The following is a 26441-nucleotide window of genomic DNA, read 5'->3' as shown; positions in this document are numbered from 1 at the left end:
TGTCATAGATATGATATTTATAGTGAGAAAAAGAACGAAAGGTTTACACATGGAAGTTTCACAAGCTTCAAGTGTTTTATTTATGTATCATATTTGATTAAATACATTACAAAGGACTCTGGGTTCTGAAAATATTGAAAAATAATGGTCCTTGCAAGACTTTTTTTTTTTTTTTTAAACCAAAACAACAAACTTTAAACAGGTACATCTAAAACAAACAAACAAACAAACAAACAAACAAACAAACAAACAAACCAACCCTGAATTTCATTTACAGTGTGAGTGTTTCACAGCTTAAATAAAAAAATGTCTCGGTCTGATTCAGTACTCACTACCATAATCATGGGTAAGTCTGTTGACTAGACAATGTCCAGAAGAATCTACACAAGGAGAATGACAATACTACTGTTACTGTAACTCTGCTTGACAAACCAAGTACCCTGGCCTGAACACCAAAGAGATCCTGCATGGTACTATTAAGAACAAGATTAAAACAAAAAAGGCTTTTTAAATTTTTAACTTTCAAAATAAACAAACATTTTCATGATGCAAATTAATTTTTGTCAAATTTCACATCCTTTATATTTTAAGTTAAATTTTGTAAGAAGAGGTGTGAACAAGTTGGCACGTTTTAATGTAAGACAAAAAGCTTTCATTTGAAAAATAAATGATGTTCACTTAAATAGAGTAACTCACCTTCGGTTTGTGAATTTCCTGCTCTCCTTACAAACCTTTGCAGCAACCGCCCTTTAGAAACAGAAAGGAAAATATCAGAACCTGCTACAAACTCCTCCCACTCACTCTTGTCTAATGTAGTGTAAAACAGTATGAGGTGATCTGAAGCAGTTTTCACCATATTTAGGATTCACAAGTAGGTACTGACAGTCCTTATTAAACAGATTTCTTTGTTTTATAATATATTCAATTACATATATCTTGAGGTTCAATGTTAACTTACTCTGGAAATATGTAGATAAACATACTGTAGTTAATAAAGTTCAAAGTTCATTCACAATCTTTATTGAAGGTGGACAACTCATAATTCATTAATCATTAAACAGACGCTTTAGAGAGGTCTTACTTATACAAACAGCCACTGAAAACTGAGAAAAATAAAAAAATGAAGTGTCATCACTGAGTTGCAGTGTATCTGAAAGGAAAATGTTGGCCACCCAGTTTGAAAGCAAGAGTTTGAAACATAATGAAAAACTATTTAGACATAACAGAATGAAGGGTTGGCTACTAGAATAGAATAGAATGCCTTTATTGTCATTATACATATATACAATGAAATTAAAAAGGGCTTTCCAAGCTACAGAACATGGCCCAGTGCATAAGTAACCTGTAGATATTATCACTGCACTGCTCAAGTCTCTAGTTACTGATTTATATGACTGATTTCCTCTGCAAAATTAAGACAAAAAATACAAATCAGTATTTGAAGACCCAGTGCTAGTTTTGTGGCAGTTCCCAAATTCATTTTTCTCTTCAGCTAACCTTTCTTAAGAGATTTTTTTTTTTTTTTTTTTTTTAACCAATTGTTATAATATTATCCTCTGTTCTTTGCATTTTTCACTGTAAATCATGTATTTTCCTATATTTAATTTCCTATATTTAATTTAGATGTTCATGAAAACTCAGAGTTAATTCAAAGGTTATTATACCAAAACTGAAAAAAAAGTGACATTTTCAGCAAAAATATCAATAAGTGAACATAAAAACACATGTGTCCATCCACTGTCATTTATCAAACTCCGTGGGTTTTACAGGTGAATCAATGTTGTAGAAGATGATTGTGTTTTTCTGTTCTCTTCGGAGCCTCTGAACGTCCAAATGGGTCATATCTGATGACCGTGAAACTGTATTTTACACCAGTTATTTACATGTATTGATAAGATTAAAGGTTCAACAGATATGAAACATTTTAGTTCAGTAGATGCTTTTGGTTGCCGGTGGAAGTTTGGGTCTTCATATGTTAATGTTTGACTGTAGCCAACATCCAGACTTTGATCTCTCCTTCCTCTGCTGAGAAGTCATGTGGTGTTTCACTGTGTGGGAAAAAGCAGGAGTGGTGGTGTTGTTGTTGTTGTTCATCCTCCTCCCCTTTGTGAAGGATCCACCACAGGGATGAGCCAGGACTTCCATCGCCCTCTGAAAGATTTCTGCTTTTATTTTATTCCTGTGCAGTTTCAGCTACAACAGCGCCCTCTGCTGCTCATGTTCCAGCTGTACTCTTCACTTCTGACCTTTGTACCTGTGGTGCTGAGAGAATCCAGCTGCTCGATCATTAAATGCACATGTGGGTTGACAGTGATGAAACTACAATGTTCTGGAAACAGACTAAAACAAACACATCTTGAATACTTCCCTCTATGTGTTTTTACTGTGTTTACTAGTTTAATGCAGGAAATAAATATGGACAATGCAGCAAAATTTCACTTAATTTCCAAGTTTCAAATAGAAACAGGCCTGGATAAGGACTGAAACTGCACACTCATCTTCTTGTCCACTCATATCTGTCAATATAAATCCTAAATCAGTGTGATTGTATCACAGGAGTGAATCTATGCCTGATAAGCATAAAGCTATAAATAATGTCTGGAGATCTACTAATCCACGTGGTCATTCATTCATTTTCTTGTTGAATTAAACATTCAATTCTTGTTGAATTAAACATCTGCCTACATTTATAATAACATTTTAACACAGTACAAACCTACTGGAGCCTGATTCAGCTGCCTTTCTCTTCCTGTTCCCAGTTCAGTTTTAATAAGGCGTCAGTTCCTAAAAGAGCTGAAAGTAATACAATAAAATGGTGCTCAAGTCGAAGATATAACTCATGCAAACTGTGGATGAAAGAAGAATCACCATGCTCCCAACGAGGCTCTTGAACTCATTATAGTACACTATTAGTGTATTTTAAGTGCATATTAGACACTGTTGCATGAAATGAAAGTTTCCATCCTGGATGTCATGTCGCTGCTGCTGCACATTGTGGGATAGTATTCCCACTTCCTTCCTTTGATAAAAATTATCCATTTTATCGTTTCTTTTGTAGTTACAGAACTCAGACAGCTGTTATCATGACTGACGTTGACATCCCAGATACTTCCAGGTCATTTCACTCAGTTAGGACCCTTCCAAAGCAAAAACGACAGGAATTGGAATTGAAAGGACTCTGCAGAGACGTCATCCTCTTCTTCACCTGCTATCTGGCTGTGATTGGACATCTGATGTGTTTAGTGGTTGTGGACTCTGAGGAGACTGAGTACAGATTCACCCCAGGTGGAGGTGACATAGGGGGATGGAGTGTACCCTCCCCTCTTTAATGTGGTCATAATGGTGAAGAAATGAAAAGACAAATCAAATGTAAACTACTGAGTTGACATCTCTTTGTTCACTAATTGTTCTCGTCAGAGACCTCAAAATGATTGTTACACGTAGCATTTACGTTTCACCTTTCCAGATGTTTATTTTGGAAAACATGACATGAACTAGGACTGTAGCAGCTGGTGAATTACACCAGTCACAGCCAAGCTTATAGAGCAGGTCTTTGATCAGGCTTGCATTAACCTGCTACAGTAATATCTAGAACTCCTCCTCCTTTCAGTCATGTAAATTATGTAAAATGATCACATTGACTGTTTGTTCTTTACTACACGCAGCTCCTACTCCTGGTCTCCTACAAGGACATGAACAGGGATCAATATGGAAAGGCCACTTGTCCACAAGCAAAATATAAAGTGTACCATCTATTTCCACATTTACAGTGACCTGTGTGTGATTAACATCCTCTGTGTTTAGGTTAACATGACAACCCAAACCGTTACCCTTAATGTAGTGGTTCCCAACCTTTTTTGGCTCGTGTCCCCATTTTAACATCACAAATTTCTGGTGACCCCAGACATTCAAAACAGAGACATTTTTCTCTTGGAGATGTCTTCGTGGAGTCAGACGGGTGAAGAAATCTTTCCATTCTCTGTTCAGTCCGGTTTCGACTGTGTCCGGGCAGGTTGAAGCTTAGTAATGCATGCGGTTACATGATCGGGTCAATCAAGATATGCCCTCTCAGATATTGTATCCTTGCATTTTATTTGAACATGATTTTTATTTGGAAAAATGTGTGGTGTTTTAATTATAATGAGATATATACTGAATCATTAAAAATATTTTTATTAGTAATTTATTTACTTTTTTTTTTTTTTTTTTTACCAATTACTAGAAATTTCAGGTTACACCATATGAATTCCAGGCGACCCCATGTGTGATCCCGACCCCAAGGTCAAAAAACACTGCCTTAATGTCTTCATTCAGTTGTCATGGTTTTTATATAATTTTAATGGAAAATATTAACTACATTTGTTTCAAAAAAAGAAAACTGCTTCCACTTCACCTGGACTTCATTATCAAAGAAACTTTTTGTTGTTCAGGGGAACAAAAATCCCAGGATGTTCATTGATGATCCCTAAAGGCCCCATAATGACACAAGAAGCAGGTGTTAAAGATAGTTCTTGTGTGTTTTCCTGTCCTTGTGTGTGGCGACCCTGTCCTGTCTCTTTTTAAGCTACTTTCATGCCCTTTTTAAACTGCCCCTTTGGGGATAAATAAAGTGTGTTGAATTGAATTAAATAGTTTGACGTGCTGGTGATTTTATTGTAGCCAGTAAAATTACTTTAGTTTTAAACAGTAAAACAAAACCTCTTAATCCTTTTAATAACTGCACCTTAAATATCAATGTATTTTTTCCTTGTCTTGTTTTATAGGAGTTGTCTGGTTTGTACAATATCGACTCATTTCCTCATTCTAGTTTGAACACCAATAATGCTTCTATTAACCCTCTCTTCAACAGGGAATTGTATCCACGATATTGCTTCAGTTGAGAGTTCCTTAGCAATTTCAGATAAAAATGTATTACAAAATGTGAAATTGATAAGAAACACACATTGACAGCATGCTGAATACCTCACAGTACATAAACTGCAGTAAATGGTTGTTTACTCTGAACATTTTCTCAATAAATGTGAGACTTATTAAATATTTATTGCTTATTTCAATTAATGCAGGTTTATAATAAAACAATGCATATGGTGGTGTACATATAGATACTTGAAAAAAATGTCCTTTGTTTTATGTAATATTGATAAAAATGCTTTTTATCTCGTCAATGCAGTAAAAACAGTCTATAAATTGATTGTTTTTATGGATGTCCTCTTGTAAAAGCCTGCAGCTGAAAATGACTTTATGGAAACTGTCTTTACTATAACATGGTTTCATCCTTGTGCTTTTGCTTGTGAATGGAGTCTTTTCTGTTGTCTGCTTTAGGGTTCAGCATCTTAAAGACTTTTGGAGGCTTGAACTTTCCTTTTGACTTCTTCAGCTCTTTTAGTCCATCTTGTTGTAACTCTGAGGAGAGACAAAGGTGCAGTGAAACTTGATTTATACTTCACAAAATCAGTGTTGTGAATAGCTTTTCTCTTTGGGTCATATGAAGTTAGACAGGTAATAGATTTTATGAGATGTTTTGGGGGAAAAAGAGTACCTTTCTTTCTCATGGCATCCCAACACGTGTCTTCTTCTCTTTCCCTAATAAGATACAGCATAAATGGCATTTCTACTTTCCAACATAGAAACGTTAACGTATTTGCTTTTGTTGTTGTACAGGTGTGTGCACCTCTGCATGTCCTGATCCAAGCTGCTGATGATCTGGTTTCTCTGCTCAATGATGGAGACCAGTTCTTCCATCAGCTGCTGCTCCTGACTTCGATCTTCTTGCTTCCAGTCGCTCTCTAAATGTGAACATGTTTGATTTCATATTATTGTAAACTGTTTCATGTTACTCAATACATACCTTTATTTTAAGGGGAAGATATCTCTAGATTATTCAGTGTCAGTAGTGATGCTAAATACCCTGGTCAATCAATGAATTTTAAAAAAGTAGCAAACATTAACACTGACAAAATCATTTACCCAATAAAAACCTGACCTGGTTTATTAAGGAGACATCTGAGCTCATATTCAACATCTGCTTGTCTCTCCTCTAACTGCTGCTGCTTTGTCCTGAAAGTGCAAAAGAAAAACATCTCATCACAACACTGTCAAAAATGTAAATCCACTATGAATCATCAGATTTTACAAATGTAATGTTGTTTGTCCCAGTGCATGTCATACAACATTCCAGCCCTACATCTTTATTAGTTTTTGAGATAGTGGAAATGAAAGTGGAGCATGATTTTGACCAGTTCACAAGGTTCTCAGGGTTTTATTGTAAGAAATACTCATTCAGAAAAACATGTTAAGCTCAAGAATGTATCCATTCACGACAGATACCTGAAATTTTGACGAGTTATTCTAAGGTACGACTTCAGTAAAGGAACATTCATAATCACAATTCACAAATTATAGCTTGTTGAAAAAAGAATAAAAGCTCTTTGGAGAAACTTTTGCCCAGTGGAACTCCAAATTGTGGCGACTAAGCATAATAGAAATTCAACTGTCATATTTGTGATGCATTTAAAAAAAAAAAAGAAGAAGAAGAAGGAAAAAAAAAAAAAAATCACATCTATATTCCATTGCATGGTTATGCAATGGTTATGTATGAGTAGACTCAGGTCTACTATAGAAACACATTTATCAGTGGAAAGAGTATGTCTGCCTTAGTACATGCACAAAACATGTAGTTGGTACCTTTAACAAAACCTGTATTTATTATTTAGCAATTACACCATAGTTGTTAGAAATGGCGAAGTAACATACAAGATTCATTACAAATCTGTATCAGAAAATGTTTATTTGTATTTTATATCTAAATTTTCACCTTATCTTTATTCTGGCAAGTCTCACCATGAACAAAGTTGTTCAATTCAAACTAACAGTGACAGTAAAACTAAAGCTTTAAACTAATAATGTCTATTCGAAGGGTTTGAACTATGTAAAATGAATTATACTTTTCAGAGGATGAGAAGTTTACGCTGCCTGTGAATTGATGTGAGTGGCATCAGTAACGTTCAGGACATGTACAAGAGGAATAGTTCATTAATCACAACTTATAACTTCATACATTAATAAATGCAGTTTGGTTAGAGATACCAATTTTGCGCATATAGCAACACATGCATACACTTTCCTTTGATAAAAATTTGATATGTTTTTTTAATACTGCATAAACCAGAACATTTTTATTTTTGTTAGAAAAATACTCCATTCCCACAACATATGTATTTGTTGATAGTTTTCTGCGAACTGTAACTTGGGAAATATGCAACTGTGGGTCATCTTTTAGAGAAGCTAGAACTAGTTTTGACAGTTTCATCCATCTATCACGAATAGTTCTTAGCATCTTTTTTCCAGTAAATTCTACATCTTGCTCCATTTTCAAATCCCCGATATCTGAAAACATAATCAAGATGAGGCTGAAATTTTGTATGACATGATAGATAACATTATTTTCTATAATTATGAAGCAAATCGGAGATAGTTGGTCTAGAGGCCACCCATGGCACATGGACTGACTCCTAACATTTTGGATAGACAGTGAACGGCCGTAAAAACAAAAACAGATCCTGGTATACAATCAGACCAAAACCTTCGCCCTGGTCTGTTTCCACTTACAAATAAACCAGCTCTGTATCTCTGCGCATCAGGGTGTGTATCTCATGGACAAGACAGAACCAGTCCATCAGCATTTTTTTTTCTTCTTTATCTGAAACACAAAAAGCAGGGCCATTAAAGGAATCTTTTATTCATGTTACACTGTTTCTTGTTCACAGCACATTCAAAACATTCATTATTCCATCATTTTGTTAAGACAAATACAAGTCAAAACAATTTGCTGAACCATTCTTGCAGCCTCTTATACTCCTCTCCAGATCAACTCCTCTTTGTTCTAGAGCCTCCAAATGTTTATACAGTTGTTCCATTTCCACCTGCAGGTTGTCAGTAGGAGCACACAAGTCTGTCTGCACCTGTTAGACAACAAACCAGACAAAGACACATCGAGGTGTAAAAATCAATCCACTAAATAATGCAACTTAACACTTTTAAGGTCAAAAAGTTTGGGATTAAATACTAAGTTGTACATGAAGTTCTTATAATGGGTTGCTTTTAAAAGTGCCAATCAGAACACAGTACCCTTCTCTTGATGAGTGGAAAGCCATGTCCAGGAGCTGGCAGTCGTCTAGTTGGGAGATCCTGAAATGTCTGGGACTTGGGGATCGCAGGCTTCTGATCAAAAGGATTTTCTTTGCAAGCCTGATACTGAAAAAAAAACAGAAATGGCTGTGTAATTATTTAACGGAAGATCCTCAAGCACTTAAAACCTGTTTAACCTGACATGTTTACACAGTGTAAAAGCATCTGTCTCTTAGAGCAGGATATAGTCACCTCTGTATCACTTCACATTATCCAGGAAATACAAAAAACTTAACCAGAAATTGAGTATTTGACGATTTAGGCAAATAAGTCATTTTGTCAAAAAATTACGTAGGCACTTATTTTTTGGAAGGTAACTATATATGAGTCTGTTAAAACATTCCGGTTAAGTTGTGTTGTTATTTCTGCTCATACCTGACTCTGAGATGTTGTGGTAGACTCGTTCCCCTCCACATTGATAGAAGTAACAGAACAGGATGAAATAGCTGCCACAGAATGACTCCTGGGTAAAATGTGACTCTGTGCTTCAGTCACATGTGGTCCATCTGTCCCTCCACTGTCATGTAAATGTTTAGCTGTGTCACCGGAGGCTGGGTTAGTATCTGGGTCTGAAACTCCACCATCCTCAGATTCTACATTAACATTGGTGATGTTTTCAGCAGCAGCTGAATGACTCTGGACAGCAGGTTCAGGTGGAGTGCCCTCCTCCTGACCATCCTCCTCCTCCTCCTTCATTTCAAATGGATTAGGAGGAGGAGGAACGACTTTGGGTCTGTACCGTGACCCCTGCAGGTTGGACACAGGTTTGGATCTAGGAGCCGGAACTGGAGCTGGAGCAGGAGGCAGTTGTGTCCAGGGTCCAGGATGGATGATGTTCAACCATGGATGATTAGATTTTACTCTAGGATTCTCACTGGTCAAACTGGTGCTACAGCAAGTAAAAGGAGAGTGATTTACACGTGTCACTGTGTAACTCTCTGAGTAATCCACACATACACAAAACTAAAACATGATGTAAATCTCAGGAGCTCAATGGCTGTCAACATACAATTAGAAATGAAACATTTTGCTGCTACAAGGGCCTAAAAATCATGTTCAAGACATATGCCAATCAATGATAACGTTCTGACCTCTGAAAGGTTAAGTGGTGATAATGGTGATTATTTTGTTTTCTCTGGGTGGGATACATTAGCTACCAAATGAATATTTAGTCCTACAAGTTGATGTCTTAGAAGCAGCAAAATGGGTAAGTGTAAGGATCTGAGCAACTATGACAAGGGCCAACTTGCGATGGCCAAATGACGGGGTCAGAGTATCTCCATAACTGCAGGTTTGGTTGAGTGTCTCTGATTTGCATTTGCAAGCACAATGAGAACAAATTAAGCATCTGTGGGAACATATTAATATTACCACCTGTCTGACGCTGTGTAGGTCCCTGTTCTATTACCAAATAGCACTGACCCCACACCTGGATTCCACAAGGCTTCTGAAGGTGTGCTATGATATCTGGCACATTGACATAAGCAGCAGATCCTGTAAGTTTTGACGTGGATTCATGGATGAGGATCCATAGATGTTCCTAGACATCTCACACATGCTCAGTTAGGTTGAGATCTGGTTGTTGTTAATTTCACCACTTTTGCTAGGTATCTGCAGACTGGGAACACCCAGCAAGACCTGCAGTTTTGAAGTCGCTCTGGTTCAGTCATCAAGGGATCACAATCTGGCCCTTGTCAACATCACACCACTCCTTACACTTTCCAATTTTGCTGCTTTCAATAGATCAACTTCAAGGACTGAATATTCACTTGGTGACTATATATCCTACCCATTGAAGGGTTAAGTTGTAATAAAATAATTAATTTTATTTCCACTGCACCTGTCTGTGGTCAGAATGTTATAGTTGATCAGTGTAAGCCAACAATTTGTTTGGTACAGACCCCAGTCAAAATAAGATCATCATTTTTTACCTCCGCCAGGAAGTATTATGATCACTTTGCTTTGTGTGTTTGCGTGTTTGTTTGATTATTAGCAAGATAACTCAAAAAGTTATGGACGGATTTTCATGAAATTTTCTGGAAATGCTGATACTGGCACAAGGAAGAAATGATTCAATGTTCGTGGTGATCAGAGGGGGGCAGATCTGTCTTGGCGGAGGTCTGCGCTCTCTGAGTGCTGTTCTTGTTTTAAAATATTTTTCAGTGAAAAGGAAGTTCAACAGTGTCTCATTACTCATTCAGTATTACTCATATTGTACAATATCTGCCAAAAATATTTGCACCTTTTTTGCATAGCTATCAGATCTACACCTTATTCATGACTTTATAAAATCCATCCAGTGAGAAATTTCAGGTCTTACTCACCTTTACATGAAAAGTTATTTATTATATTTATTAAATTTTAAGGTTTTTTTCTGTAATGTGTGTTTCCCTTTTGTAAGACACTGTTCTGATAATATGTAATACAAAATGAATTAAATAATTGTGGCCTATTAAGAAATTAGTAGCAAAATGGAGAAAATATTGAATCATTTCACATATTCAAGAGAGACTGAAGCCAAGCAAGTAAAGTATGGTTTGTGCTTCTGTTCGTACACTTACAGGTTCGACAAATTGGGTGACGATACACTTTGTTTGGCTGAACTGCCTGCACAGATGAAAAAGAGGAACCAAAAATCACTTTCATGAAAGAACAGATGCATGCAGAAGCTATCATGACAAATACTAAAATAAAACAAATACATCATTCATTCATTCACTTTCTAAACTGCTTTATCCTTGAGAGAGTTGCGGGGGTGCTGGAGCCTATCCCAGCTACATTTCGGGTTAAGGTGGGGTACATCCTGGACATGTTATCAGTTCATCGCTGACATGAACAACTAATCACTCTCACATTCACACCTATGGGCAAGTTAGATTTAACCAATTAACCTATTTCAAATAAATAATGACACCTGAAAACTGCAGAAAAATTACTTTTTTCCTGTTACAGCATATAAGTACCTTTAGCCAAGGAGCTGCTCATCGTCTGGAAATTTTTGGTCCTTGGTGCAGGAACAGGGACCCCAGAGGAGCCAGCCATTCGCCTTGGTGCTGGAACTGGCCGACTGCTTCCTTTTGTTCCCTGCACACAAGCTGACAGACGTCCAGCATCTTCAGAATCTTCAGTTTTTGGCGCATCCTGCATTACTTTGTTGTCTCCTTGAAAAGATGCAGGTCCATGTTTTTGTTCAGTTGTTTCTTTAACAACCAGCAGAGGAGGATGAGGAGTCAGTCCAACAGGTGACTCTTCTTTTCTTCTGCTGCTCTCCTGCCTTTCTTTCTCCTTCTTTTCTTGTGTTGTAAAAACTAGTCTGTCCTGGGATGCTGTTTTCTTAATGTAATGAGGAACACTGGTTATAGCCTTTCCACCTAGAGATAAACATCCACATCCAAGTTTGTTACTCAGGTCCACACAAGCACTTTTCTTGCTTTTTATGTGATGAGTACAGACCAAGGAATTAGCATCAACTCCTTGTGTGTATGACCCTGGTAAAAGAGAACTGTGGCATAGTTTGCACCTGAAAGACAAAATGTGTCAAGAAAAAGCACCGATTAATAGAAAATCTGATCAGTTGGATAGCATAAACTGATACTATTGTACATGAAAAAGAAACCGTCCCAACCAAATATTTGCATACACACACACACACACACTAAATGAAGCAGAAAAAACAGCTGTTTTTTCTGCTTCACAAAAAACAGCTACTGTTACCTGAAACACCTCCTGTGGTAGACTTTTTCATTAATCAGATGTCTCTGTATGAGGTGAACAGGCTTGAAACACATATTACACACCCCAAGAAGCCTTGTGTTTGATAGATCAGCATCTTTATTAGATTCCAGATTAGTTGAGCTCTAAAAAGAGAGGAAGAGCAAGTAAGACTCTCAACTCAGAGACAGCTAAGAGCGTGAATAAACAGGCATGTTCACATGATTGTATGCTATTACCTTTGGAAAGTTCAGATCTTCAATACTCTTTGTGGGACTGTTGGCAGCATCGGATAACTTTAAACTGGCAAGACCTGCTGCAAAGTCAAGAGAAGAAAGGCAAATAAATGGTGGTATGTAAAATTAAAATTCAGTGTCATGTTTTCGGTAGATCCAGACTGTCTAATTATATTGACATGATTTCCAGACAAAAGACTGGTTAAAACACAGGAAACTATTGATGAAAGCAAATGTGGTAAAACTGTCATGTGATGTCAAACCCAACACACCATTAGACTTCCTGTTGAAAAAGTAGTACAACTGGAAAAGGTAGGTGATGACACTCAGACAATCAGGCGGGTTGGAAGAAATCATGTCTTTTGCGTTCAGCAATGCAGGGATACCCAGCTTTGTCTCTGCAACCTCAAATGCCTGCAGGTTAGGGAAAATAATCAAGTATGCAATGAATGGGAGTAATGGTAAAAACATCACCCACAGAAATGTGTGAGACATGCTTGCATTGTACTGTGACTGATGAAAATGACTCACCAATTTGTTATTTTCATAGATGTTATCTTTGGAGAGGGAGTTGAACTCTCTGGAGCAATGGGGGAAAATGAAAAGATGGATTCATTGATAATAATTATGATTAAGAAAAAAACCCAAAAGTCACAATCAGACAAAACTGTGGCGGGTGAATAATGATGGTTAAACAGACACACGAAGCAGGAAATGGTGGTCAAGATCAGAGATTAGAGTAAGTGATGGTTGTATGTAAAAGGTAAAAACACATGACACTAATCCCATTAAATGAGACGAGAAAAGGTTGAGGAGAGAGACAGGGGCAGATTAAGCAGTGGCGAGCAGATTATTCCCAGGTAGTGCACAGCTCCTGCTCTGCTCCAGATTAGAAGATAGCAACAGTAGTCAATGTAAAGCAACAACACACTACCACACAGTTTTACCAGTGTCTTTATCTCTAAAACCTAAGTCCAGTTTCATGCAGCAGCACACACTCACACCAGACCACTGTGGAGAGGATACACCTTCTGTATAGGTTATGAGTAAAAGGACTGAGCTGGTACTTACATTAAGTCAGGTCGGTGTTTGTGGATGATGGCACAAAATGCCAGTCCACTTCTAAAAGAGGCTGACATGTCCTTGATTTCCACGTTGGGGTAACTGGCGCATGTGACGCGGCACCAGTCTCGCAAAGCCTTTGGTGATGCCATTTCTTGCATGAGATTTGACATGAGAGCTGGATGAACATGGCACTTTATGAGTTAGTTTTTTTTTTAAAAAAAGAAAAGAAAAAAAAAAAGAAAGAAAAATCACATGAGGCTGGGCAGGTATGGTTCTGCGGTGGAAACAGGAAATGTGCATCTATCACCTCTGCAGCTACATGTTGCCAGAAAGTTGCGCATCGATTTGGTGAAACAGCAGGAAGGAAGTTCACTGTTGCCTGTGTTGTTCCTCAGTGAAGTAAAAACAAAAGTGTGCGACCACGTCAGACGTTTTCAGTTAGCTTCAACGTTTCCATTCACAGCACAGCCCTGTCTGAAATGTCCCCCTCATTCACGGCTACAGTCACCCAAACCCAGCAAGGATCAGGCTTCTGAAAGTAGTGAGATGTGGTCCAGAGTAAACATCTGCAAGACTCTGAGTGGATCTGCTGGAGGAGCTGGGAATTTAAAGCAAGTCCCGTTACTTGCAGTAGTCCTCCTTGTTATGCTCCATATTTAGTGAACTGCACATTATGGCCCACTAGAGGGAGACACAGAGCTATGCGACTATAATTAGGTAGAGGTGGTTTCTAATTACAAGTTATTTACCGGATGTTTTCAGAGGTTGCTCTCTTTTAGAGATGCTGACCACAGAAATGCGTCTAGAGTTCACAGGCAGTCTTAGCCCAGATAGCAAATGTTTTGGCAGTATTATGGCATACATTTGGCATTTTTGGCTTTCTTTTGGCATTATGAAAACCTTTAGGCTTAACTGTGGTGTGATTAAGGTGATCTAGAATAGATATGGAAGCACCAGCAGTATATGGCTGAGTTCTGGCATATGTCTGGTAAACCAAAGACTTGGCAAAGAGCAGGATCAAGTATAGGGATGGTATGGCATGTGTATAGCAAGCCAGAAGATTGAGTAAAGAGCAGCAACATCTTATCCCATATATGGATGTATTTTGGTTGTGTTTTGGCATTTTTCTGTAAAGCCAAAACACTGCGCAAAGAGCGGGAATTTCTACCCAGAAGAAAACCCCACTTCAAAAAAAAAAAAAAAAAGAAAAAGAAAACCTACTTCATTTTAAAAGCATGATCAACACAAATTTTGGGTGAATTTTAGCTTCCTTTTGGCCTCTCTTTGGGTCAGTTTTGGCTACTTTTTGGCTGGATTATGGGGATTTGGGGCTTTTCTGGGACAATTATGGCTATATTTTGGAAGTCCGCAATTCGTTTTGGGTGAATTTTGGCTTCCTTCTGGTTTGATTTTGGCTTGCCTATTTTGGCCCAGAACTTTGCCAAATGGCATGCCAGTTTTGGGCCAGATTTAACCATAATGATTTTGCTATCTGGGAGGACATTGAAATACACTTTTGCTAATTACAATTAAACCATATTAAACGCGCACACCATATTTAACATATCAGATTTTAATCCATTCTCTCCAAAAAAAAAAAAAAATGAGGCGTTTGATGCAGATTGAGAAGACAAGCAGAAGATAAGGAGAATGTTTAATGGTAAAATTAAAGAAGGTTAGTTTTGTATCTAAATGCCATTCTTTGTAAAGTAGCGCATGTGCTTTAATTTTGAAAGTCATAAACTTTCTGTAGTGTTACGTCGCTTGACGTGTCTGTGGTGATAGAAATTCGTTTAGTAGATTGGTTATTCTTTGTAGGAGTAACATTACTGTGGATTGATATTTACGTTTTCGTGGCTTATGAATTACACATTTATTTACTGAAGCTCTGAGGGTATTCATTTATGCAGCAACATTTTATATAACGTAGAACAGGACGTGTTATTAGCTATAATTAAGGCAGACAACAGATACCTTTCTATACAGTCTAGTTCTATGACTCCTCTGACTCTACGTGCCCGTGCGTCCTTCACTCGCGAGACCGACGCACGACATAAATCTCGCAGTGACGATGGCTGCGCCGCCCGATGTGGAGAGTTTGGAGTCTCGTATCAGTGAGTATTGCAACTTATTTTACCCTGCCAGTGTTGTTCTGCAACCCGGACATACGCAAAATAACACAGGAGCTGTTGTTGGTGAAAAGACAGCCCGCTACAGCAGCGCGGTGCCCGGCAGAGGAGACACAGACCCTGCCGTCACATCCAGGATGCTAACCTAGCTCCCGGAGCTGCTGTGCTCTGCCTGCCAGCTGTCAACACAACACAACCAGGCGTAGCTTTAGCTTCAGTTCGATAGCGTAACCAGGTAATGGGTGACAAGATGACGAGGGCCCCAGGTTTAACCTTTACGCACTGAGATTACACAATGATTAGCAATGGCCTCGAAAGAAAGTTCTAGACCACACTGTGATACGTGCGACTATCGACAACAAGCTAGCTATCGTTTCACTGTGTTAGCACCTGCCCTGTTTATGCTGTACGGCGACACGACGGGCTTATGTGTCACAGAATGGGTCGATTTTAATACGAGTAGGCACGTAGTAAGTGTGTCCGCTAGAGCTCGGCTTCCTTGCTTTATGTTTTGCATGATGATAAAAGTTTTTTGGGTCATGTTTACTTAACCTCTGTCTATTAGGTTGTGATTGAGTCTCAGTATTAGTCAGCTGCTAGTCCCCTACTCCCAACTTAAACGGCTTCAGTGTCAAATCATTCACATGAAGGCTGTATCGATCATTTTGGTCTAAGGAGTTATTTTGGATGCTGTAACTTGTAATTGTGGATTATGCTGCGTTGCTATGTGATCTAAATATCCTCTCCTACCTTAGGTGACCTTAAGTGATTGACACACATGACGTGACATTATACATTTGATACATATTTAAGTGGCACTTGAGTGAAATTGCTAAGTTTAACACACTGGTGAATTCTCTGTTGGGTTAAGTGTCAATCAATTTAATAAAATCTGTAAATTGATTGTATAGTGACCTAGTGCACCATGTGTTGTCAGATAATACTGTTATTATTGTCATATTGTTTGAAAATTATCTTTAACGTTTAACATCCCATGTACTACCCTTTCAGACAGAGCTACAAACCCACTTAACCGGGACACAGACTGGAGCAGCATCCATGCCTTCTGTGATCAGCTCAACAATGATCTGGAGGGGTAAGATAAGGATGTTAGTTTTGTGTGTGTGTGTGTGTGCGCACGCATGGTGTTTCTTGATTCTGATATGCTTGATCTTTTGTGGAATCGTAAGCAGTGCTGTGTGGAACTGAATTGTGCATTAGCTGAATTTTTATTATTGTCAATGTCTTTGTATTACAGACCTCAGCTGGCCACCAGGCTGTTGGCCCACAAGATCCAGTCACCACAAGAGTGGGAGGCCATGCAGGCCTTATTGGTGAGTTCACATCTGACCTGTTTAATCTATGAAGAATAACAAAGTTGGGAATAATTGGTATTGCTCGAAAAATATTTTGGTTTGGGATTTGTCTACAGCTGTCTACATGTTTCTTAGCTCTTTGAGAAACATTTTAATTTACACCTTACAACATGGTTTTGTCATTAGAAAAGTATTCCTGCTTTATTCCTAGGAATACATAATAGAAAGCAATAATTTTTGCTAAAGTCACCCTGCCCTTGTTGCTGCTTAAATTTGTTTTGTTTTTTTTGCTTTTTCTTTACTAGGTTCTAGAGACATGTATGAAAAACTGTGGCAAGAGGTTTCACAGTGAAGTAGGCAAGTTCCGCTTTCTTAATGAACTCATCAAAGTAGTTTCCCAAAGGTAAGGCTTACTATTTGTCTATCTCTGCACATGCATGCTTAACATGTCCGTCAACCACTCAGTAACTGTCTCCATTATCAACCCAGTACCTGGGCTCACGGTCACCGGAGCCGGTAAAAAAGAAGGTTTTAGAGTTGATCTATAGCTGGACTCTGGGATTACCTGATGAGGCCAAAATATCTGACGCCTATCAGATGCTGAAGAAGCAAGGTAAGCCTCACCTTTTAAATGCATTTAAATTATTATCATTTATGTGTTTATAGACACCCTGCAGTCACTTCCAGGATGCCCAAGTCTGTTTTTGACAAATAAATACAACCATTTGCATGGTCAGAAAGTCTAAATATTTAACAGCTCAAGAGAGGAATAATGAGCACATAGGCACTTTTTTTATATTGTGGGGGTTTTTTTTTGTTTGTTTTTTTAAAATCAGGTATTATTAAACAAGATCCAGAGCTGCCACCTGACAAACTACTGAACCTTCCTCCACCCAGACCTAAGAATGCCATTTTTGAAGATGAAGAAAAGTCAAAAGTAAGGACTTATTAAAAAAAAAAAAACAAAAAAAAAAAAACAAAACTTTTTGGAAAATATGTTTGGGCCATGAAAGGTAATGTGGACTGAGCACTTTGTAGTCATGATTGTCCTGTGTTTCCTCTGGGATTCATAAAGTCTTTTCTCTGCTGACCTTGTAAACTCTGGCTGTTGGCTTTGGCAGATGCTGTCTCGTTTGCTGAACAGCTCACACCCCGAGGACTTGAAAGCTGCAACAAACTCATCAAAGAAATGGTCCAAGAGGTAAACCTCTTTACTTAACCTTCCTTAATCCATTTCCGAATGCACTTTTCTGTGGTACGGAATCAGATACCAGAATGCAGCAGTCATGAAAGGAACATTTGGTGAATGAGGAAATGGGTTAGTTGCCCATTAGGGGGGTAGTGTGACGCTGGCAGAGTGATTCAGCAGGAGCTCTGAGAAATTTGTCCTGATGATTTTAGAGGTTTATAGGAACTGCTCTCTGCTGTCATTTGGCTCTCCTTGACCAGGGTGTAGTTGTGAAAACATGTACATTTTATTTTTACATAGTATGTAGATTTCTGGTAATGTAGAAGCTGTTTTTGCAGCCTTTTTTTGGTAACTTTATTGTCTGTTTCAGGATCAGAGGCGAGCAGAGAAAGTATCAAAGCGCGCTCCTGTGTGAAAGCAATTCAGGAGGTGAAAGAGAGCGTCAGCCTGTGACTAGCTATTTGCAGACTATGACAGCTCTGCCAGCAATAAGAGCAATGCTGACTCCTACAGGTGAACATGAAGTGTGACTTTTTCCAATCATAAAGAGAGACCTACCCTTTAAGTAGTGGATTTCTGACAAAGAATCTAAATTGAATTTATTAAATGCAGGTATTTGCTGTATGATTTAGGACTGTACCAGCGCTGTGAGAGAAAATGAGACCAACACTGTTCAGACTGGCAAGTGATACAGAGGACAATGACGAAGCCTTAGGTAAACATTAATACCATTCATCTGTTACTGCATATCAAGTAGCTTTAGCGGAAGAAACGGTCCCTTATGTGTAATGGTTGTAGAATTGTAATACGATGCATTTGTCCTTTTTTCTTTTCAAAGCTGTGTCTGTCTCTATGTGTCACTGTTAGGATATTTAGTCCAAAATCTGTATGATGGTGTGAAGTTTCAGAATTACAATAGACATAATTGTCAACCTCAGCTTTTATTTATTATTTTGCAATCTCAAGAGGGTCAGAAGTTTACATAAGTTGTTTTTAAGAACTTGAAACCATCTGGAAATGTGTGATTTTCAAACTTCACACTGGATAACTGTCAATACTAGGAGTTGGTTAGAGGTGTCCCTTTAGCTGGATCTCCCTCCTGACCCAGTGTTCTTTCGCTTTTCATCATTGAAAAGTCCTAAAGGCTGAGGGGAAAACAAATATGAACTCCCTGAAGTCTGGTTTCTCTATAGAACACCAAGTAGTAGCATACAAATATACACTGATCAGACTTACATTCTGGACACTGACAGGAGAAGTGGTAGTAATGTTGATTGTTTCATTACAATGGTACCTTTCAATAGGTTGGATATATGAAGCAGCAAATGAACATTTATCATTGAAGCTGATGTGTCGGAAGCTGTAAAATGAGCAACATTAGGAAATGAGTAACTTTGACCAGGTCCATATGTAGTGGTGATAGTCGGAGCATCTCCACAATTGCAGGGTCTTGTTGGGTGTTCCAGGTGTGCAGTGGTTAGTACTGACCAAAAGTAGTCTAAGGAAGGACATCCCCGTATCAGGACCATTGATCATCTGTGGGAGGTGTTGGATAAATAACTCTGCTCCATGGAAGTCCACTTCTCTACTTTCCAGGACTTCAGGGATCTGCTGTCCTGGGGTCTTGGTCCAGATACCACAGCACACCTTCAGAGGGTCTGGTTGGAATCTAGGCCTTGGGTCAGAGCTGTTTTTGTGGAAAACTGGGAAACTACACAATATTAGACGGGTGGTAATGTCCACCGATGATTGGTTGAGCTCTGGTAGTGTTTTTTTAGATACTTTGGTTGGTTCTAACCACTGAACACCTAGAATATGAACAACAAATCTGCAAGATGTTCTGACACAGTGATTTGTACATCACAATTTCTCCCTTGGCAGAGTTGCTCAGATCCAACTTGTGTGCATTTTGCTATTTTTAACACATAAGTTTTGAGGTCTAAATGTTCACTTGCTGCCTAATATGTCCTACCCACTGCCAGGTCCCATTGGCATGAGGTAATTAACATTAATATCACTTAACCTTTAGTGATCATAATGTTATAGCTGATCGGTGCAAATGCCACAGGACCACACCACCATCAAATTGTTCATGAAGGAGACACGTGCAGACTCCCTGAGATAAACAATTGAAAAAGCATTCCAGTACTAAACTGGCACTGGACTTTATAATACAGTTGTATTTTTGAAGAAAGTCTGAGTTCACTTCTTAAATAATATGAAGGATTTTCTTCCCACAGCTGAGATACTACAGGCCATGACAGCCTGACTCACGTCATCAACCTATACAAACAGCAGGTGAAGGGGGAGATAGTAAATGGCAACCAACACAATAAACACACAGAGACAACAGGTGGGTGGAACACTAACCCCCAAAACAGTTGACACATGGAGTGTGTCTGTTGAGAAATATGAGCTTATAAATGTTTCTTACAATAGGAGGCACAGCGCTGCTAGATCTGTCAGGACTGGACACATCACCTCAGTCACCTCCCTCCTTCCCAGAATTCCCCACTCCAACTGACAGCCTCAATGACCCCTCACAAGAGATGGGGATCAGTCCTCCTTGACGATGAGCTCATGTCGCTTGGTAATCATATCCTTATTGGTGATCAGTTCAATCAAAGAGTATTTGCTCAAATGTACTATGAGGATTTCATAGTGTGAGATTTTTTGTAAGTAGGATTTAGATTCTGATCATCTGTGCAAGTAAACCACAAGCTTAGCGAGGTTTTATGACTCTAGTGTTTGTTCGTCATAGGTTTGAGTGAAGGGACCCATGCCTCCAACCCTCCATCACAACCGAAGACCTCCACAGCCTGGGACTCCTTCCAGGTAGGCCAAGAGAGAATTCAACTGATGATTTACTGAGAGTGAACACACAAAGGCTATGTTTAGACTGCAGGCAAATGCTGCCCAAAACTGTTTTGTTGTTTGATTTGTGACAAAGTTTTTTTTTTTTTTTTTTTTTTCTCACAACAGTGGGAATGGCACAAACCATATGAAAGCTGATCTTTGCAATTCTGATCTGAAACACTTCAAATGTGGTCCTGAATCAGACACAGATCTGATCTTTGCATTGACACTTCATTGTAAACAGTTAGATAGGAATTCATACGACTTTTTTGTAACTCTTGAAATATCACCACAACTCTGTAGTGAAAGGACTCAAACACAATAAAGTGTCACAAATGAGCCTAACATTAAATGGCAAAATGCAAACACACACATGCACATTAATGCAGCACTGAGTTCTTTCACTTAAAAGTAATGTGTAGAATGCACAACTTTTGAATGGATGGAGCAAATGTAAAATTACAAAAACTAAAAACAAGATAAGAAAATAGAATGTCATTTTTTTCAGAACTAAAAGTAGAATAAAAAGACAAAATATGAATAGACACAATATGAACATTACTAACAGTATGTATATCTATGAACTCAAGTCTATTTAAAAGTAGGGAATTTATGATTGAATAATATCGCATTGTTATTGCATGACTTACTGCACATAAATCACATTATCCAAATTTTTTTTGCACCATTTTTGGAAGTGACTGCATGAGGATACATTGAGTTGTACCTTCTGCGGCTATATGCATGCCTCTCAGTTCAGGTCATTGACCAGCTCACACTAGAATCTAATATACTGGACACATAATCTGGGAAACTCGAACAAAAAAATCAGATCAGAGCAATGAATCTGAAATAAAACCCTAAGCCTTTACAGTGTAAATGAAGACAAAATGTGTTATACTACAGCTTACTGGCTCTCATTACAGTTCACATGGTCCCAGTGTCATCAGGTACTGGTTTTCTTTGTATTTCCAGTCCTCTGACAGTATAGACGCAGACATCCAGCAGCTCCCAGTCTCCTTCTGAGTCCAGACCTCCACTCTCACTCTCAGCCCCTCTCATCTGGCTCCACTCCTGGGAACTCGGCTTTAGATGAACTGGACCTTTGGGAAAGACCCTTCTGCAGCAGTCCCTGCCTCCAGAAGGCCTGCATGTCAATGGTACTTTAACTAACACTGGTGTATTTTCTACTGTTACTGCTGATTATACTAGTAGTCTGGATATTTTGGAAGCGTTACTTTAATGCTTATCTTTGTTATGCAAGGCAAATGTCTATTCATTACATTTATTGATATTAAGAAATAAATTGAGTTAAAGGCGTTCTTTTCATTGTAGCCAAGAAAATTATAAGAGTTCTTTGTATGTATGCACTGGGGCATGCTTTAAAGAATAATAAAAAAAATCGAAGTGGCTACTGCTGATACAGTACTGTGGTACAAAATATAGGTTTGCCTGTTACCACAGAGCCAATCAGTGCCCTCGTTATATCATGTCTAGACTGGTAACTTGTTACATCCCAAAAAATACCAAGGCCATCAGATAGCAAATAGGTCAGACTGAGAGACACCAGAGATTTAACTCAGTAGGTAACGTATTGGACTGCAACGTGGAGACTCAGGTTCAACTCCCAGTCGACGTAACATTTATTTTTTTTTCTGAAGATTTTTCGAGTGGGGGGACGGGGGCGGGGGGGCACAGCACCGGTAAATCCGACCTTAATATAAATCAGCCACTGGGACAACGTTCAGAGTGCAGAATTCAGACCACAGCACTCAATGCACAGACTTGACACAGAAGTGAGAAGTCACATGTAACATGTACATCTAACATGTAGCTCCGCCCAACCTTCTCCAACCTCACTGACTGGACAGAGCAAAGAACACCACAAAACAACATAGAGTATTTAGAACAATAAATCCTGTTCTATACTATATAATATCGCTAATTTGTCGTTTCTTCCATCATTTACCACAGTACTGTGGTAACAAAATGCACACAAGAATGCATTGAAGTATGCAACCATATATCACCACAGTACTGTGGCAACGAGAGGCTAATGAGTTCATGTAACAGTATCCATGATGGCTCTAGCACAAATGCCAACATTTGATGGTTTTGTGGTAATAGACAAGCTGATATTTAGTTGCCACAGTACTGTGGCAGTCGCCATTGTCAAAATGTATATATATGATTCACACTTTAAAAAAGCAAAATTGCCGACAAGATATATAAAACACAAACATGATGCATCTAAAAGTCTCATAAATAAAGAGTATCAAAGTTTTTACTCCATTCAGGAAAAAAAAGCATAAACTCTAGAGCATTTGAACCAAATACAATATGAATCAACTAAAACAACTGCTCAGAAATCCAGATGAAATAAAAGTTTATCTGCTTTACCTTAAATGTAACTTGCTCAATGTGTTATTTCAGTATTTATTTTTTTCTTTCTTTGCCAAACAGGACAAACAGCAGTCTAAACAACTCTGCGCGATCTTCAGAGTAAGTCTGGATCCAACATTACCCAAATCCCATCCCAGCGTTCACCTCAGAAGCTTCTGCAACCGCTGCCCACCACTAAGCCCTGCCTGCAGCCACATTACTGGACATGTTCCAACGCAGACAGAGACTCCGCCCACCAAGTCACCCCCTGACTGACGTTTTGTACCCTTAGAGTCCATAAGCCCAGTACGTAAATAAATAACCACCTGTGCCCACCTATAAGTGCAGCCTTAAAGTTTTAATACAGCTTCTCACCGTCTTCCTGTGTTTCTCCTCCAGGTAGTCTCTTACCTGTGACTGTATTTGATGGACACCGTCTGCGGGTTCTTTTTAACTTTGCTCGTGACTCGACTCCATCTCGCCCTGATGTGCTGGTGGTGATCATATCATGCTGTCCTCTGCCCCTGTCCCCGTTACCACATAAACTTTGACATCACTACGCCAAAGGTCAGCAGTAAGAAAGTTCAAGGCCTGTCTCTCATTCTAGATCATGTGTATATCAGCAGCTTTTCTTGTATGTATGATAATGTACAATCACAAGATGTTAATTGTTTATTCACCTCAACTGTGCAATTCATTTACCATGCAAGTAAAGAGACTTTTTTGTCTCCACACATATTAACCAGTCGATGGCAGTGAAGCTGCAGCCCCCGTCAGGAACAGAGCTTCCAGCGTTCAACCCCATCCTCCCTCCTGCTGCTGTCACACAGATCTGCTGCTGGCAAACCCAAACAGGTAACCACCGTTTAACTGTCATGTCACTGTCTGCCAAAAAGTTAAAGCCAAGCTAAATGGAACCAGAAACCCACTTTAAAAGGTTCTCTGTAGCATGAAAAGAAGCCATTAAGGTCTAAAATATTTTTAAAAACCATCAGTTTTCTGAAGCAAATCCATGAGAATCAATACGAAGGCTGACTTAGCTGTGATGGGAGTCTGATTCTTAAATGTAATTTGATCATATAGAAACACTTCAGTAGTAGGATGTCACTGTATACCTCCTCTTACTGTCATGAAAAAATAGTCTCTGATAGAAGAAAAATTAAATTCCAAACAAATAAAAATAAATTATCGTGAAAATTATAGCTTTAACATGTAACATTTTGTTTTAAAAAGTATTTAGTGTCCAAATCATGATTATATTTAATTTAGTCTGTTCATGTGGTTAGTGCTGTCATATTAACTTTGCTATTGGTCAACTTTACTTGCAGCTATTTCATTAGAATGAAATTACATAATACAAACGCAATGTGAATAAAACTTAATACATTTTTTGACAGACTTTCACCTCCAGTAGTACTGAAAACAACAAATCTCCTGATATGGCAATACAAACTAGATATCTTGTCTTTGGCCTGTTGGAACTACATGTGACTGCAGATCAGACTCCTGGGTTCCTTAGTGCTTCCTTTATTTATTTTGGGGGCCACTATTTGCACTGTGGGTGCCTGACATGGCAGGCCAGTGCTCCTAGTCTGCAGTGTGAGGTGTGTTCCTGCGTGTTCAGCTAGTGATGGTTTAAATGCACAGTCTTCATCTCCACATGTAAACATATATACTAACAAATAAAACTCTTCTAACTTTAGCTAGTGAGAGAAGTTTTTAATACAGTGTGCTGAAGATATAGGTTAGTTAGAAGTGGTTTGATACTTAAATATCACTGTACTTTCTTAAGCCTTGTCCTGATTTCTTACCTTGTGTGTGCTTCAGGAGAAGGTGCAACTGCCAGTACACATTAACTTTCACCATGGGAGACGAGGAGCACAGCGAGAGCGGCAGTCTAGAACAGTTTCCTCCTCCGGAGGACGTGGGGGAACCTATAGCATTTAAACACAAACTGACAGACTTTCTCTGCTTCCTTCCTAAACCAACTCTCCAACATGACGCTGCATAAAGCTGTTCTTTTCCTTTTCTTCCAATCACACTGTACTTTCTTTGGTTGGTATTGGTTGTTTTTCTTGGATTAGGCTCATGCTCAGTCAGTGTAATGTGTGTATGCTTTGCTCCTAATAAGTCATGTGTGTCTAGATCTAGTCTGCTGTATGTGGCTGCTTTAAAACAAAACTCGCAACTGCTTCTTGAAGTTCTCTTCTTTTTTCCCAGTGCAATGAAAGAGGAAAGCTGCATCAAATATGTGCACATATGCCCATTTGTGTGCTTGAGTTACATACCAAGGGCACAAAGTCAGTTTTCTGTACGTAGGTAAATCCATTTGAGTTAGGTTTACCTTCACCTCTGCATGTTCAGCCAACATGGGATACAATGCCTGCAAAATCCAGCACACTGAGAGGAACGGAGCTCACCATAGTTTGCAAAGGCGAAGTTGTGCTTGGTCTTTTTGTGATGAGTGAATATGACTAGCCATGAATGAGTGTACTTTCTGATTTGCACACAGAATGATTTTTCAAAGTACTGTCTGGGTCCCCCCCTCTCATTTTATGAACAATTTACTGTAACATCAGAGTTGTGTATTATCTACCATATGTGCCTATTTTGCAGTTCTAACATTATTTATGTTTCATTTGGATGGATTTGTTTTTCTCATTTATTACATGTCGGTCATATTAGATCTGCAGTTTGTGATACACAACATAGATAACATTCAATTCTCAGTCAATTCAAAGCATTTTCACAGAAGATGAATCACATTTTGACATTTTTTTTTCTTTAGCGTGATTTTAGTTCATATTTAATTTACTTGGCAAAACTGAATATTACAACTTGTGGATATGCAAACTGAGCTGCACTTAGTGTCAGTCTCAAACATGTTCAACTTGTTTCTACAGTCTGCAATGCATGTCCACCACGCTGGATACTTTCTTCTCCCCACAGGCTCTCGATCACATTCCACTGCACTACTCTCCAATATGACTGCTTTGTAAATATCAATGATGGCAGTTTTGTTATGTACATTTGACTTGTGCAATGTGCAAAAGCATAACACTGGTAAAATATTCTGAATGGGTAATAAAGTTTTTTTTTTTCTTCCTTGGTGATCTTAAGGTGCTTTAATTTGTGTTCAGAGTCAAGCAAATTACATAGTACAATGTGATACACTGAAGATCTTTATTATGTGAAAAATAAACAGTAAAAAAAAAAGAAAAATTACTGGTAGCTAGGAAAGGCTCAAGCATCACTGCTGCAAAGACTTGATCACAAAGGTATTTAGTAAATTGTAGATGTCAGGAGATGCATCAGTTAACACAAATGTTCTCGTTTACATGCATGTGACTACCTGCAGCTGTGGCTATGC

General features: G+C 38.6%; 1 protein-coding gene and 1 pseudogene across 3 annotated transcripts; one reads left to right on the top strand and one right to left on the bottom strand.

The window, feature by feature from the left end:
• Nucleotides 1–5019: 5019 nt before the first annotated feature.
• Nucleotides 5020–13887, bottom strand: LOC115423575 (MICAL-like protein 1). Of its 3 annotated transcripts, XM_030140451.1 has the most exons (16): nt 13454–13887; nt 13206–13416; nt 12666–12714; nt 12407–12548; nt 12138–12214; nt 11902–12044; nt 11151–11707; nt 10749–10794; nt 8563–9076; nt 8128–8253; nt 7835–7961; nt 7609–7699; nt 5984–6057; nt 5672–5786; nt 5540–5583; nt 5020–5403 (listed from the first exon to the last, which is right to left on the bottom strand). In XM_030140451.1, exons 2-16 carry the CDS (start codon nt 13367–13369, stop codon nt 5258–5260), a joined length of 2415 nt encoding a protein of 804 aa, XP_029996311.1. In that variant the 5' UTR covers nt 13370–13416; nt 13454–13887; the 3' UTR covers nt 5020–5257. The 3 variants fall into 3 exon arrangements, with proteins under 3 accessions (XP_029996311.1, XP_029996313.1, XP_029996312.1); XM_030140453.1 differs by having other exon boundaries at nt 8128–8247; nt 13206–13887; XM_030140452.1 differs by having other exon boundaries at nt 12138–12211; nt 13206–13887.
• Nucleotides 13888–15201: 1314 nt separating this feature from the next.
• On the top strand, nt 15202–26176 carry LOC115423622 (ADP-ribosylation factor-binding protein GGA1-like; annotated as a pseudogene).
• The last annotated feature ends 265 nt before the right edge of the window (nt 26177–26441 follow it).

This window comes from Sphaeramia orbicularis, chromosome 8, assembly GCF_902148855.1.
Source record: "Sphaeramia orbicularis chromosome 8, fSphaOr1.1, whole genome shotgun sequence".
Taxonomy (NCBI): domain Eukaryota; kingdom Metazoa; phylum Chordata; class Actinopteri; order Kurtiformes; family Apogonidae; genus Sphaeramia; species Sphaeramia orbicularis.
Note: the sequence above shows the minus strand (reverse complement) of the source record. Positions and strands in the feature narration are given on the sequence as shown.

Coding starts and splice junctions, on each gene's coding strand:
- LOC115423575 (XM_030140451.1), bottom strand. CDS start 13,369: ATGTCAAATCTCATGCAAGAAATGGCATCACCAAAGGCTTTGCGAGAC. Junction 9,077..10,748: donor TCACCCAATTTGTCGAACCT/GTAAGTGTACGA, acceptor TACTTGCTGTAG/CACCAGTTTGACCAGTGAGA. Junction 5,584..5,671: donor TTGGATCAGGACATGCAGAG/GTGCACACACCT, acceptor GTATCTTATTAG/GGAAAGAGAAGAAGACACGT.